Here is a 16,722-nt window from a genome sequence, read left to right on the forward strand (position 1 = left end):
ATTACGTATATTGAATAGATTTTTTTAAATGTGCAAAAACAGAAATACTGTATATAAAAAAAAAAAGTGAGGTAATGTCCAAAGATTCAATGTCCATTTAGGAATTGGATGGCAGAGGGGAAGAAGCTGTTCCTGAGTCACTGAGTGTGTGCCTTCAGGCTTCTATACCTCCTACCTGATGGTAACAGTGAGAAAAGGGCATGCCCTGGGTGCTGGAGGTCCTTAATAATGGACGCTGCCTTTCTGAGACACCGTTCTCTGAAGATATCCTGGGTACTTTGGAGGCTAGTACCCACGATGGAGCTGACTAGATTTACAACCTTCTGCAGCTTCTTTCAGTCCTGTTTCAGATATACCTTAATGGTTTTACCTGCCTCCGTCTGTCCGTGCAAATGGCTATTGCCAAGTAATTCTACAAACCTCTGTTAAAATAAGTCAGAGGCTCAGTTTTGGAGCTTAAGCCTTTGTAACTTCATTTGGAACAGCATGTACATCTTGCCAAGTGTTCAAATCTTTTTGCCAGCTTTTGTTACTTTTTCAGTTTGGCACTACTATAGTCTCGCAATATGGTCAGTGGTGGCTTTGTCACAAGGTGTCAGAATATGATCTTCCCACTATGTGACATATGAAGGATTTCCTGTTGACCTGAAATATAATGAGACCCTGTAGACTGAAGAAATAGAACAGAGTTGGCCAGATATAGTGCAAAGATACTAAGTAAACCTGGATGTAGAATGCAGTACAAGTTGAATCATATTCATTGATCTTGAAAACTTATCAAAGTGCTACAAGAATCCATTGGAAATCCTTAATTATATTGCACTTGAAGCTAGAGTCAGCATTCTGTAATGTTTTGTAGATCTTCACAGGGAAAACAATCCATTCCCTGATAGTAGTCTCTAATAACAATACAGGATGTTAAACTGTTTGTAACTAGAGCTTAAGTCCAGTGTTGCATGAACTGAAGAATTGGGATTTGTAAGTTACAAAATAAGTCCAGCGAGTTGTTTGCTCAATCTTTTGGTAATCATGTACAGTATTGTAATGCAGTATGCTTATCTGGAAGATTCTTTTTTAAACTTCCAGCATTATGTTAACAAGTTAAATATTTTTTTCAAAGTATATCATGAAGTTTATATGTTCAGAAAAAAATCATTAGATTTGTTAAGTTAAAACTTGGATTTACTATGTAACTTTGTAGATGAGAAAAGTTTCATGCGCTTAGTTCAGAGACAATAAAGGTGGTAATTACAGTCATACAGGAATTATCAGTTCTAAAGTATCTCTTTGCATAAAGTCAATAGCAGATTGTTTATCCGAAATGTATTCTGGTGAAGGTCATGCTGCTTTGTCTGTCAAGAATGCCAGAAATAATTGCAATATTGTGATAAATGGATTTAATACAGAACTGTCTTTGCTGCCAGACATTAAGTTGTAATACAGATGTATTGTTATGCTACAGTTATGCATGATATATTGCTGTGCTGTAGTTTGTTTCCCTGTTTCAAGCAGAACACTTGTGATGGAATAGCTATTGAGAAAGAGATGTGACTAAGTATTTTCCTTCTGATTCAAACTGTTCAGTGCAATCCACACTGTAGCATTATGATCTTTCAACATACCAGTCCAAGCTCAAGGATAATATTACTGCCTCCAATATGGGAGCTATTTGGTTCTAGAAAATTCTACAAACACTCAGTAGGTGAGAAAGGGAAATGGTTGACATTTTGGGTCTGGGATTCTTAGAACTATGAAAGAGAGAAATAGATTAGTTTAGAACAACACGCACAAAATGTTTCACAGGTGAAATGTTGCCTCACCTGGAAGGACTGACTGGGATTCTGAGTGGAGGTATATGGGGATTTGTAACACTTCTTCCACTTGTAGGAATAGGTGCTCGGTTGGAAATTAGTGGGGAGGGATGAATGGACAAAGGGATCATAGAGGAGCAATCCTGCAGGAAGCAGAGAGTGACATGTTTGCTGGTAAGATGGTTCAGTTGGTTTAGGTAGCAAAGAGGGAAAAGTGGAACAGAGGGAATACCTCTGATTGAGTGTGATGAGACAGCCTAATATGGCAGTAATGGAAGAGTTCTGATTGGATTAGGCTTCCTGTCTGCGTACTGTGACAATGGCAAGCCCTGCTGCTCATGAGTTCTGGCTCCATTCCACATTATCTGTGTTTTCACTGTAGAAATGAGGAAGTGTGGTACTACCAGACTGCCAGTTTTCGGATAAGATGCTGGAATGAGGTCATTATTCACAGCTGCATGCAAATAAGCATGAATCTCCCATGCTAAAGGAAGCTGGGAAAATTCCCAAGTTTCCAAATCATCAACACCATTGACATAATTTGTAGCAATTTCTCTGATTGCTGCATGTTAAATTTTGCTGTATTCAAATTATCTGTCATGTGATCCTACAATAAATCTGTGACTATACTTCATAAATATGTTGCCTTAAAGCATTTAAGACATCTTGAAGACAAGTAACTACCCTCACCCAAAATGTACATAATCAATAATCAGGACATTTGGAGAGAAATTCAAAATCAAAGTACAAGTTAAATTAAAAAAAAACAAATCACCATTTATACTTTTATTTGTTAATAATTTCATTACATATTTATCAGTATTGGTTTACTTCTGGTGTTTTAACCACAGATTAAAAAAATGGAAAATCTAGCTAATCAATAAGTCAGCTTTCCATCGTTGGAGCGGTTAGCTACCATGGGAAAGGCTGATAATTGAAAAGCAGTGACCTTCAGATATTTGCAAATATTTCTCCCTTAAATAAAAGTCTTTGAATGATGTTTCAATTATCTGACAACTTCCTCCTTCCTTTCTAGTGCTGACAGAGGGTTTGGCTTGCAATGTCAACTATTTATTCATTTCCATAGATGCTGCCTGACCTCAGTTCCTCAGCATTTTGTGTGTGTTGTTCTGGATTTCCTCCATCTACAGAATCTCTTGCTTCAATTATCTAAGAATTCCAATTCAGTGTTCCTCCAAATGCAAATGTTTGTATTGGCTAAAAAAATACGAGTAGAAATTTGAGTTTGTGCCCTATAAAAGCTGTTCCATCCCAGTGCAAAGCTTAGTTGAAAAAGAAAATGATATTATATCAGGAGTTTCCTGTACGTTGTGAAAGGGAGTTAAAATACTTGCATTAGAATGTTAAGTTTAAGTCTGCCACCGAGGTGGGTGTGGCCATTTCAGCCAAGCTCTGTCTCAATTTTTCCATGTGGCATGAATTGGAATCCATCGCGGAAAGCCAGTCCTGCCATTTCTTCTGCCAGATTGTCCAGGAGTTCGAACGAAATCCACAAATAGAAGAGTTTAGTTTGGATTCGACTGGGCGAGTATTCTTTGAACGCACCATGCTGGACAGAGCATCATACTGAACAACCTGCCTCAGGAACATATTTCAAAACAAAGCCCACCATTTTAGCTAGTTTAGATTTAAAAATGATTGTTCCAAAAACATTTAAGGTCTTTGCTTACTAACACACCAGTCTCATTCCCTTTAGCTTGTACATTTGCATTTACACATCTGTATTACAAATCAATCTTAGCATTCCTCAGTCATTCCATGTTATAATGTGATACTATTTCCTTCTCTAATACTATGCAATGTTCTCACTCCATGATGACCACATTACTTCTGTTTTTCTTTAAGTGTTGTCACTCATCTCATCCTCTTGTGAATGCCTAGATACAAAACTATTTGTTTGTCAGTTTATGTTAAGTACTCAGCTTTAATCAGAAATTTTTTTTTGTTTATTTCAAAATTAGTGCAAAAGGGAGTATTATGAGCAATCCTTTATGCAAGAAATGAAAAGGAATCAACAGCTTCAGGAATATGTGAAACAGCTAGAAAATAAACTGCACACCATAGGAGAAGGTCACCAACTACCACTGGTGAGTATCAAAATGCACATTGCAGGAATTGTGTGTTGGGCAAAATTTAGCACCATCAAAGTTAATAACCGGTAAATTTAACTTCAATTCAGAGTCAGAGACTTTTTTATATTTCAAAGGATCGCATCTCTCAAAGTATTTTATTCAACCCCATTTTAAATGTTCTTAATATCTTGAATTATGAATTATTCCTAGTTCAAAAGATTTGGTAGAACATGACATCCTGTAAATTTCTGTATTTAAGAAATGTAATAGAATTTATTGCAGCAATATATTGGGTGTAATTAAAATTCCAATGTTTTCATGCAGCTGTTTACAATCATAAGTAACTATAAAAATGCCAAAAATACTGTATATCATGTTTGGACTTGCTTTTGTGAAAATATGGAGTTGTATTTCAGTAGTTTCTGTTTTGTGAGCTGACTGACCTATTTCAGCATAACAATATACAGCCACTAGTCTGCATGCCGTAAGTGTAAATGGCAAAACATGTTCACAAGATCAAGGTCATTGTCTCTGATTTTGCACAGATGCTGCCTGGCCTGATAAGTGTTGTCAGCATTTTCTAAGATCATTTATTTCATTTCAAATTTTCAACATTTTTGGTGTTTTTTTTTTGCTCTTGCACATCCTTTTGTGGAAGATGGATGAACCATCCTGTTTGTGTGTGTGTGTGTGTGTGTGTGTGTGTGTGTAGATGTACACATGAATATTTTGTGAATTTCCAGGCTTTTATGATAAATTTCATGCAAGTAATTTTCAAATGTTCTTAATCCTCTGAATTATTATTTAATGAAAATTTGATATAGTTGATAAGGAATATTGCTTGTAACAAATTGTATTGACTTAACACTTTTAACATTGTAAATATCCCAAAAGCTTTGGAGCGTCATTAGTAATCAACAATCTGACAGCAGGTCATGAAAAAATAATCAAAGAGAGTTTGAAGTGCACCTTGAAGGAGGAAAGAGAAATGGAGAAGTGTAGAAATTGAGATGTTTGACATCTGAAGCTAATTGACGTGAAAATGCTGGAAAATTACACCGTCAATTTGTGTCAGTTCTTTCTTTCTACAGTGTTATGCAGGAATTCCAGGAAAGTGCTGGAATTTTAGCATTGCCTTATATCATTGCTGACTCTGTAAGCTTGCACAGCTCATTATCACAGCTGTGTTGCATTTAAATCCAGTGGTAGCATTGAGTTTGCTGAATTATCAACAACGGGCTCCAAACATTTCAGATGGTGCTTGAGGGTCTAGAATTATTATTCAAACAATCTTCTGATTGCCTGAAGGTGGGACTTGCTCCAGGGATTTAATTAGGCTTCTAAACTATAATTAACTAACAGAAGACATGTTTTGAATTCTAAGCATGTTTTTATTTTTGCTGGAGTGATATTATCATCTATTAATATTTATTAAGCCGTGTTGTAAGCTTGAATTATAATCATTAAACGCAGCTGAAAGATAGCAACGTTTAGGAGACATCAACCATTAAAGAGGTCCAGTCTGCATACTTTTATTTCAGAATAAACTGATCAATGGGCATTTCATTCATACAGAATGTTACCTAACATCATCTCATCAGGATGGGGCCACTCTCCCTAACTGTGACCCTTTTAGTTAACACACTGTTCAGTAGCACATGCAAAACTCAGCAGGTCAAGCAGCACCTTTGGAAAAGAGTAAACAGTCAACGTTTCAGGCCAAAACCCTTCTTTGGAACTGGAAAGGAAGGGGAGAAGGCAGTGTAAGAAGGTGGGAGGAGGGGAAGCAGTACAAGGTGGCAGGTGACAGGTGAGGGGGAGGGTTGAAGTAAAGAGCTGGGAAGTCGATTGATGAAAGAGATACAGGGCTGGAGAGAGGGGAATCTGATAAGAGGGGGCAGAAGACAATGGGGAAAAAAGGGAAGGGGGAGGGAGCACCAGTGGGAGGTGATGAGCAGGTAAGGAGATAGGGTGAGAGAGAGAGAGAAACAACTTCCCAGCTCTTTACCTCACCTCTCCCCCTCTCTCGGTTTCACCAATCATATGCCTGCTTGTACTACTTCTTTCCCCTCCCCTCACCTTCTTTCTCTGACTTCTCCCCTTCCTTTCCAGTCCTGAAGAAGGGTCTCGGTCCAAAACCTCGAATGCTTACTCCTGTCCATAGAGGCTACCTGACTTGCTGAGTTCATCCAGCATTTAGTGTGTGTTGCTTTGGATTTCTAGCATCTGCAGATTTTTTTCACCTTTGTGATACACTGTTCAGTTATTTCCGGAAGGCGAGTCAAATGCCTTTGATTGTGCTCACTGCGGCATTTCAAGTTTCTCTTATGACAGATTTATAGTCAGAGGATCAAGGAAAATATTCTTGCTTGTGACATTTGAAATGAGTATTATGAAGCACAGGCAAATCTGGGCATTGTTTTGCACTGATTGATGTTGCATGATTGTTTAGAAAGATCAGCCATGGAGACCAACTCTAAGTGATAAAACAGCCGACAATATTGTCCAAAAACCAGAAGTGAATCAAAAACAAGCAGTGCCCTCATCAGCAAACCACGCGCAGGTCTTCGCAAAGTCACGGGAGCCAGGTCATTGCAGAATGACAAAGCCAGAAGAAAGTCAACACAGACCTCCATATGGGATCTCCCAGAAGGAGTGTACGGAGCTTCTCGATCAAATGGCTGCCCTTATGTGTCAGGTAGGGGCAATTCTTCTTCTCCATGGGTTTGTTGACTTATCTCAGTTTGCAATGGTGCTTCACTTATTCACACGTGAATGAAAATCACAAAATGTTAAATATATCAAGATACAATGGGGAAGAGTATTGGTTTGGGAAGCAAACAACTAAAGACCAATATAAGAATGAAAGAATCTGACTCTTTTATTACCTGAATTTTGCTACCTCTTGCCTTTCATCATCTGAAAGCTTAAACAATGGTGTAGATCCCGCAATATGGAAACTGATGCACAGATGTCTCTGCCTGGTACGACCGCAACTCTTTTTTTTTCTTTGAATAGTCATGTAAAGGCAAATAGCGCTGTGCAGAAGCAGCTTGATAGATTCTGTGTTCCGTTAGTCAAGGCAAGCCCCTTGCAACAGTGTGAACTGCTGAATATTTTTGGAAAAGGGATAATCCAAATCCAAAAATAAGCCTACATTTGTGCTAGAAAGTTCATGAACCCGGTAGAATTTTCTCTATTTTTGCATAAATATCAGTTCTTCACGTAAATCCTAAAATTAGATGAAGAGATCCCAATTAAATAAATAACACAAAAACATTATACTTGTTCATTTATTTATTGGGAAAAACAATCCAATATTGCATGTATTTGTTGGAAAAAATATGTGAACCTTTGCTTTCAGTAACTAATGTGATGCCCCTGTCCCCCGTTGTACAGCAATAACATCAACTAAATGTTTCCGGTAACTAATAATCAGTCCTGCATATTGGCTTGGAGGAATTTTAGGCCATTCCTACATACAGAACTGCTTCAGCTCTGGGATGTTGGTGGCTTCCTTGCATGAACTGCTTGCTTCAGGTTCTTCCACAACATTTCTATAGGATTAAGATCAGGACTTTGACTTGGCCATTCCAAAACACAAATTATCTTCTTTTTAAACCATTCTGTTGTTGATTTACTCTTGTCTTTTGGTTCATTGTCTTGCTGCATTATCCAACTTCAATTAACCTTGAGATGATGGACTGCTACACTGACTTTCTCCTGTAAAATGTCTTGATACAATTTTGAATTCATTGCTCCCTCAATGATTGCAAGCTGTTCAAGCCCTGAGTTAGCAAAGCAGCCCCAAACCATGATGCTTCTTGCACCATGCTTCACAGTTGGGATGAGGATTGGGTGTTGGTGTACAGAGCCCTTTTTCCTCTCAACATAGCAACATGCATTTCTGCCAAAAACTTGAACTTGTGTCTCATCTATCCACAGAACATTGTCCTAGAAGCATTGTAGAACATCCAGGTGTTTTTTTGCAAACTTGAGACATGCAGCAAAATTTATTTTGGGGGGCAGTGGTTTCCTCTGTGGTGTCCCTCCATAAACACCATGCTTGTTCAATGGTGCAGGCCAGGCAGCATCTCTAGGAAGAGGTGCAGTCGACGTTTCAGGCCGAGACCTGACGAAGGGTCTCAGCCTGAAACGTCGACTGCACCTCTTCCTAGAGGTGCTGCCTGGCCTGCTGCGTTCACCAGCAACTTTGATGTGTGTTGCTTGAATTTCCAGCATCTGCAGAATTCCTGTTGTATGCTTGTTCAATGTTTTTTTTTATGTAGTGGACACATGAACAGAGACTTTAGCAGGTTCTAGAGATCTCTGCAAGTCTTTTGCTGTTACCTTTGGGTTCTTTTTTACCTCCGTCAGCACTGCACATTGTGCTGTTGGTGTGATCTTTGCAGGATGCCCACTCCCTGGGAGAGTAGCAAGAGTACTGAGTTCCCTCCATTCACAAATGATTTCTCTTACTGTGGACCGATGAACACTCGGATCGTGAGAAATGTTTTTGTAGCCTTTTCCCGCTTCATGTATTTCCTCGAAGGTCTGCTGAAAGTTGTTTTGATCGAGGCATGGTGCACATAACTAGACCTTTCATGAGAACAGGCGTCTGAGTTAGCAACCTGACTTTGTGTGTTTTTTATATAGGTCAGGGCACCTCTACAACCCACACCTCCAATCTCATCTCATTGATTGGAACATCTGACTCCAAATAGCTTTTGTAGAAGGCATCACCCCAGAGGTTCATATACTTTTTCCAGTAAATACACGTAATATTGGATCATTTTCTCTCGCACTCTCGCTCTCTCTCATATATATGAACAGGTATAATGTTTTTTGTGCTATTTATTTAATTGGGTTCTCTCTAACTAGTGTTAGGACACGTGAAGATCTGATCACATTTTAGGTCATATTTATTCAGAAATAGAGAAAGTTCTGCAGGGTTCACAAACTTTCTAGCACCACTGTATGTCTGTGCGAGAAAGGCAAGGGTTTTTGCAGGTAAAAAGCAGTGGTTCCAAACAGTGGTGCATCTGAGACACAGTGCAATTGTTGCTAAACATAGGACCCAAACTCATTGAATATCATGAAGTGCTCTGACTGTCAAAATTGTGTGCCTTGGAGAATCAGCTCTTGGATCTTGAGCCTGGTTAGATGTGGTGTGAAGAATCTCAGATGTTATGAACTTCCAATAGCTTTGTGGAAGAAATTCGTAGAAATGTTTTTTTTTATTACTTCAGTGAATAAACTTAACACTTAAAATTGTTTAAAAATTGTTTTGAAACATTAGACAAATTCAGCAACATTTAAAATCCTTGCAGCCAACAAAGCTGGAAGTGGGCATGGTCACACTACAAAGCTGTTAAAGAGTTTGCATTGCTGAGCCAACAAGTGTGTCATTGGAGCCCTTAACATCCAGACCAGGTATATTTATTTGTCAGGTGACCTGAAACTGTGATTGAAGGAGGTAGGCCCACATCATCAGGATCTAAAGCAATTCAACAAGGATAGAAATTGTGATGCGCATGTATCTCCAGTCTACTATGGCTGAATAGTGAGAGCCCGGGTGTCTCTGGTGAGCCTCAGACCTTATTATCTTAACGGCAATGAAGAGGGCAGAAATGCTACCAATTGCTCTTCTAATACCAAGGAGCTAGCATTGGGCAAGTGTGGGCAGGTTGAACAGAAAGGATCAAAACTGGTGATATGAGACTGCAGATGCAAAGTCTAGAGCAGAATAACAAACAATAGACGAAGGGTCTGAACCTAGAATGTGTGTCCAGTTGTTTTCGCAGATCCAGCCTGTTGTAGACTTTCTTTGGTAGTCATCTTATGGATCAAAATATTGTTCATTAAAGTTATGAATTTTTCAGAAATGGTTTTTGTTCACCTGTCACCCCAAGATCTGGTCTAAGTGAAACTGATGTTGCTACTGGCTTCTGGAGGTTGATTCAGTCAAACAGATAAACCCTTTTAAAAAGGACAATTCCCTCTTTCAATTCTGGAGGGTCAATTTTCTATAATTTTGTGACTTTTTGTAATAACAATGACAGGAATGATTAAAGTTTCATCCAAAATTGAATTTCATTATTTATTGAAATGTAGACAAAGCTGTTTGAATCAGATTATAAGACGGAGCGCAAAGATCGACAACGCACTCAAGCTGAAAATGAAAGACTAAAGAAAGTAACAGAAGATATGTATTTGCAGATGAATCTTCTTCAGGAACAGGTATGTTGCACTTATTCCAATTTCCTCCTCCACACAGCCCCCCAAACCACTTTCCAGAGTGCAGACCTTCCATGACCTCTGCCTTCTGGTTTTGGTGCATCGTGGGTAAGTTTAGAAAATTACAAGTAGGTGTTTGACAGAGAGGAACAATTTCTGGTTGCACAGTTTCTGTCAGATTGAGCCTGGATGCCAACTAATTTTGCAAAGATATGCTAAATCAGCATGAAGTCCTTTCCTCTCTGAAATTGTTGCTATGTTACTTTTTGACCTGATACCCTGGGCAGTAACTTGGTATGCTATTCAGAAAGCTACAGCCCATCCTGGGAGAGGAAATGGACACTGCAATACCGTCTTTAATCCTCAGTCTCCACTTCAGGCTACAGAATGCATCCCCTTGTAGAGAAAAAATAGGTGGGAGTGCTTTATACAGTGAAAATTCAACAACAAGGATAAATTTTAAGAGGCTATTTAAGGTGAAGAAGGTTGGAATCACAGTGGAATTATCTCTTTGTTTCTTATATTTTCTTCTTCTCTGGAAACTTTAATATGCTGTGTACATACATCTATTGATGCTTCTGGACACATCTTCAGTGATGTTCCTGGAATCATTGGGTGTTTCGGGTCTTTCAACATCATACAACCTCCTCCAGGTGACCCAGCCGGGGCTGATCAGACCCCAGCTTGTGTCCAGATGGCTAGCTACTTATGACTCCATGGCTCCCCTCTTTTGAGCCACAGCCATCTTGAGGCCCTCTCTGCCGCATCGGTGGTACTGCGGATGGCTCTCCTCTTCCTCCCTCCCTCGATGCCCAAAATGCTGAAGGCTCTAACTAAAGAACGGGCTACGAATCCCCTACAACCAACCTCCACTGACAGACACCTCGCTCTCCATCCAGCCTGCTGCCAGTTGCTGACCAGTCCTGCGTACTTGGAGAGCTTCCTTTCAAAGGCCTCCTCCAAGCTATCTTCCCTTAACATGTTTCTCAAACTTGTTTCACTGTAATTGAATGAAAACATCTGTAATTGTAAGCATGGAACTGTGCTTTTTACAGGAAGTTATTTCAAACTAATAAAAAAACACTTTTGTTATTTAAGCTATTGCTGTAAATGCAGTGCAGAGGTTCCTCTTGCATCCAGTCTGCCCTTAGAACGCTTCTTATAGCCCGTTCACTGTTTGCTCAACCAATCCATCAGGCAATGTACTGATCTTGTATTTAGTTTATGTTCTAAGTGGCATGAGCAGCCCTTTCCACATGCCCGTCATGATAACTTGGCGGGGGGACGGTTGGTGTGGTTCCAAAGTCCAATATAGATGGAATTTTAAGATTAGTAGCTGCCTCACTTTTGGGCTACTGGGAGCAATGAAAACAAAGATTTAATATTTGTAGTGTTGCTTGTGAGATTGCTGTTTGGGCGTATGAGAATTAGTTTCCCATTTCACACTTCGAATTAAATGGAGCCTACTGGAAATGGCTTGAGATTAAGTTCTGCTTTCTCTGCCACTCAGAAGTAGGTTGAGCTCTTCTGTTACATTAGAGGCATTGTGTTGGTGCAAGGTATTTAACTGAGCCAGTGTAATTGGGTGGCTTCAATCTATACTATAATCAGTCAGTAAAACCAGATTGTCTTCATTACATCAACAAATGCAAACTGACTTTCAACTACAGTCAGTTTGTGAACCAGTCCGGCCTTTTGTTCTGTGTTATAATCAGAACACAGAACAGAAAGTAAGAGAGGATGCGCGTTTATTTTTAGTAGTTGTGTACTTTCTGATATGCAAAAATTCATAGGTCACATTAAGATTGGACTATGAGATGTATTGTCATGTGTTGATGGTTGCTGCTTTTTTTAACTTTACAGTAGGCATGAACATTATTAATTGCTACTCACTGCAGCAGAGGCAAACCTTTCAACATTTCCATGATATGACCAAATTCCCTCAATCGTATGTTGGTGAAATGGAGGGAAACTGGGGTCGAGAGGGAGAAGCCTTCAATGATGAATTGTTACTCTGAGTGGGACACAAAAAAATCTTGCTTTCCCTAATGATTTTAGTTATGTTCAGTTTTGCCTCTTAGAACCAAGGATGGTATCAGTCTACAGTTCCCCATTTTAAGACGTGTACTGCTTAAGAGAACACATTTGAAGGAACCCATGGATGTGATTTATCTCTGATTTAGTTTTGAGATATCACAAGACTAGCTTTTCCCTTATTCAGAAAAGTAGTTAAATTCCACTGGGCTTCCATGAGTCACAAAACTGATGCTGAAACCATTGTTCTACCTTGAAAGGTGTCCAGTTTTTAAAATCATCAACAAACATTCACATGAATTCATTATAAATGAAGGGATAGATTTTATGTTCTTTAGGTTTCTCTAAATACAATTCAAGTTTCAGTCACTTGAGCTTTACAGGAATCTCTCACTGGTCTTATCAGTGCTGCTGTGTAATCAAATGCTTATAAGCAAAACTGTAGAAGCATTACAGCACAGAACATCAGTCCAATCCAGCATTTTCATAAAAGCAATCTGATCAGACCCAATTCCTTTCCCCAGAGTCTGTCCCTTTCAAATACTTATCCACCTCATATTTACCAGATCCAGTTCCAATGTCTCATGACTCCAAGCCCACCTCACCGCACCATCTTTTCAACAACATATGAGCATGCACTATACTCTATTTCTGATGTCAGCAATGCTTGGCCATAGGAGCAAGCTGAAAGGCCACACAGATTTGGCGAGTTGGTGTTAGAAATAATGGGTGACTTTTTTTTTTAAAAAAGCTGGCACTCACCAGGAGACATTGAAACATAGAAAACCTGCAGCACAATACTGGCTCCTCAGCCCACAATGTTGTGGCGAACATGACCTTACCTTAGAAATTACCTACCGTTACACCTAGCCCTCTATTTTTCTGAGCTGCATGTACCTGTCCAGGAGTCTCTTAAAAGACCCTATCGTATCTGCCTCCACCATCGTCACTGGCAGCCCACTCCACGCACTCACCACTCTCTGCGTTTTTAAAAAAAAAACTTACCCCTGACATCTCCTCTATACCTACTCCCAAGCACCTTAAAACTATGCCCTCTGGTGCTAGCCATTTCAGTCCTGGGGAAAAAAGCCTCTTATCATCTTATATACCTCTATCAGGTCACCTCTGTCGCTCCAAGGAAAAAAGGCGAGTTTACTCAACCTATTCTCATAAGGCATGCTCCCCAATCCAGGCAACATCCTTGTAAATCTCCTCTGCGTCCTTTCTATGGTTTCCACATCCTTCCTATAGTGAGGCGACCAGAACTGAGCACAGTACTCCAAGTGGGGTCTGACTAGGTCCTATATAGCTCTAACGTTACCTCACGGGTCCTAAACTCAGTCTCACGATTGATGAAGGCCAATGCACCATACGCTTTCTTAACCACAGAGTCAACCTGCGTAGCAGCTTTGAGTGTCCTATGGACTCGGACCCCAAGATCCCTCTGATCCTCCACACTGCCATCATATTTGACCTACCAAAATGAACTATTTCACACTTACCTGGGTTGAATTCCATCTGCCACTTCTCAGCCCGGTTTTGCATCCTGTTAATGTCCCACCGTAACCTCTGACAGCCCTCCACACTATCCACAACACCTCCAACCTTTGCGTCATCAGCAAATTTACAAACCCATCCCTCGACTTCTTCACCCAGGTCATTTATAAAAATCACGAAGAGAAGGGGTTCCAGAACAGATCCCTGAGGCACACCACTGGTCATCGACCTCCATGCAGAATATGACCCATCTGCTACCACGCTTTGCCTTCTGTAGGCAAGCCAATTCTGGATCCACAAAGCAATGTCCCCTTGGATCCCATGCCTCCTTACTTTCTCAATAAGCCTTGCATGGGGTACCTTGTCAAATGCCTTGCTGAAATCCATGTATACTACAATCAAAGCTGATCTGTAGGTGTGAATTTGGTACAGATTTTACATTCTCAGTTGATGAGATTGCCGGTAAAATTATGTTTTGAATACAGAGTGGTGGTTATCATTATGTATTATTATTTTTATTAGGCATCTGTTAGTCTTGTGAGACCACGGATTTGTGCCTTGGAAGATTTCCAGGGTGCAGGCCTGGGCAAGGTTGTATGGAAGACGGGCAGTTGCCCAAGCTGCAAATCTCCCCTCCCCACGCCACCGATGTTGTCCAAGGGAAGGGCGCTAAGGCCGATACAGCTTGGCATCAGTGTTGTCGCAGAGCAATGTGTGGTTAAGTGCCTTGCTCAAGGACACAACACGCTGCCTCAGCTGAGGCTCGAACTAGTGACCTTCAGATCACTAGACCGAAGCCTTGGCCATGTGTCAACAAGGTGGTTACAGTAAGACTTAATTAAATAACAGACTAGGTCCTGATTATAGAATAAAATTATTATTCACAGGTCTAACAGTAAATCCAGTTTTCTATTACAACAATAGGTGCACACAATAATATAATTTATGAAGTTCCTGAAATTTGTCACTGCTGCTTCCATATCTCTGCTTCTAGTCTTTGTCTGCAGTTCCCACATTAACACAATCCACGTCCCTATTTACTAACTGTTAGCTTTCACTGTTCTTTCCACTACAACACTGGCACTGGGAGTAATCCAGTGATTACAATGTATCTGAGAGCTTTGTCACTAGCCTTATTCCTGTTTCAGTATAATCTGTCCTTTAGCTTCATCCCTTACTCCCATCTCGTTTCCACGTGATTAGCATCAACATGGATACAAGCCTCTAACCATTAACTCTTCAAATCCCTCAGAATTTCCTCTATCCTTCAACAGGGAACATGTTTATGACCCCAGAACTGTCTGACTGCCACAACAGCAAATATTTTCCCCTATTATAACTGCTTTCCTGAACTTCCTTCTGTCTCTCTGTACTACCAAGTGTCATAGACTTGGTTCTTGCTGTGCTTCCCAAAGGCACCATCTTCCTCAAATATATTCAGAATGGTTTAAAATATGGAGAGAGATAAGAACATAGATCATAAGACATAGGAGCAGATTTTAGCCACTTGGCCCATCGCGTCTGCTCTGCCATTCAATCATGGCTGATCCTTTTTCTCCCCTCCTCAACCCCTATTCCCCAGCCTTCTCCCTGTAATCTTTGCTACCGTGTCCAATCAAGAGCTTATTAATCTCTGCCTTAAATACACACAACAACCTGGCCTCCACAGCTGCCTGTGGTGACAAATTCACCACCCTCTGGCTAAAGAAATTTTGCCGCATCTCTGTTTTAAATGGACGCCCCTCTATCCTGAGGCTGTGCCCTCTTGTCCTGGACTCCCCCACCATGGGAAACACCCTTTCCACATCTACTCTGTCTAGGCCTTTCAACATTCACAATGTTTCAATCAGATCCCCCCCCCCATCCTTCTAAATTCCAGTGAATACAGACCCAGAGCCATCAAACGTTCCTCGTATAATAAGCCTTTCATTCCCAGAATCATTCTTGTGAACTGCCAGCACATCTTTTCTTAGTTGAGGAATCCAAGACTGTTCACCATACTCAAGGTGAGGCCTTACCAGTGCTTTATAAAGCCTCACATTCACATCCCTGCCCTTGTATTCTAGACCTCTTGAAATGAATGCCAATATTGCATTTGCCTTCCTCACTACCAACTCGGTCTGCAAGTTAACTTTAGGGTGTTCTGCACAAGGACTCCCAAGTCTCTTTGCATTTCACATTTATGGATTTTCTCCCTATTTAGAAAATATTCCGCACATTTATTTCTACAACCAAGGTGCAGCACCATGCATTTTCCAACATTGTATTTCGTTAATGCAAGGAAATCTGCAGATGCTGGAATTTCAAGCAACACACATAAAAGTTGCTGGTGAACGCAACAAGCCAAGCAGCATCTCTGGGAAGAGGTACAGTCGACATTTCGGGCCGAGACCCTTTGTCAGGACTACCTGAAAGAAGAGCTAGTAAGAGATTTGAAAGGGGGTGGGGGACCCCTCCCCCTCCCCCTCCCACTTTCAAATCTCTTACTAGCTCTTCTTTCAGGTAGTCCTGACAAAGGGTCTCGGCCCGAAATGTCGACTATACCTCTTCCTAGAGATGCTGCCTGGCCTGCTGCGTTCACCAGCAACTTTTATTGTATTTCATTTGCCACTTTCTTGCCCGTTCTCCTAATCTGTCTATGTCCTTCTGCATCCTACTTATTTCCTCAACACTGTCTGCCCTCCACCAATCTTCATACCATCTGCAAACTTTATAACAAAGCCATCTATTCCATTACCTAAATCCCTGATATACAGCACAAAAAGAAACGGTCCCAACACTGACCCCTGCAGAACAGCACTAATCAGAGATAGCCAACCTTTTTATTCCCACTTGCTGCCTCCTACCAATCAGCCAATGCACTAACCATGTTAGTAACTTTCCTGTAACTTGGGAGATTTTTTACGTGACCTGTCCAGTCATACCTATTTGTGTATGATCCTTATTCCCACCCTGCCCACACACTCTTAATCTGCAAAGTGACACCTTGTGGTACTCCCTATGAAAGAAGCTCTCACCACATAGATGCGCTGGACTGTGAACAGCTGCTG

General features: G+C 40.5%; 2 protein-coding genes across 3 annotated transcripts in view; one reads left to right on the forward strand and one right to left on the reverse strand.

Annotated features, from left to right (window-relative positions):
- The window catches only part of LOC140204180 (lectin-like), a 138,242-nt gene that overhangs the window by 107,353 nt on the left and 14,167 nt on the right, over positions 1 to 16,722 (reverse strand). The gene's annotated exons all lie outside the window — the stretch shown is intronic.
- The window catches only part of LOC140204179 (uncharacterized), a 38,368-nt gene that overhangs the window by 17,443 nt on the left and 4,203 nt on the right, over positions 1 to 16,722 (forward strand). The window contains exons 5-7 of the mRNA XM_072270639.1: positions 3,794 to 3,919; positions 6,357 to 6,602; positions 10,019 to 10,144. Coding sequence (XP_072126740.1) covers positions 3,794 to 3,919; positions 6,357 to 6,602; positions 10,019 to 10,144 — 498 coding nt within the window. The remainder of the gene's footprint in view (positions 1 to 3,793; positions 3,920 to 6,356; positions 6,603 to 10,018; positions 10,145 to 16,722) is intronic.

The sequence above is a fragment of the Mobula birostris genome, chromosome 10, assembly GCF_030028105.1.
Source record: "Mobula birostris isolate sMobBir1 chromosome 10, sMobBir1.hap1, whole genome shotgun sequence".
NCBI classification, from domain to species: domain Eukaryota; kingdom Metazoa; phylum Chordata; class Chondrichthyes; order Myliobatiformes; family Myliobatidae; genus Mobula; species Mobula birostris.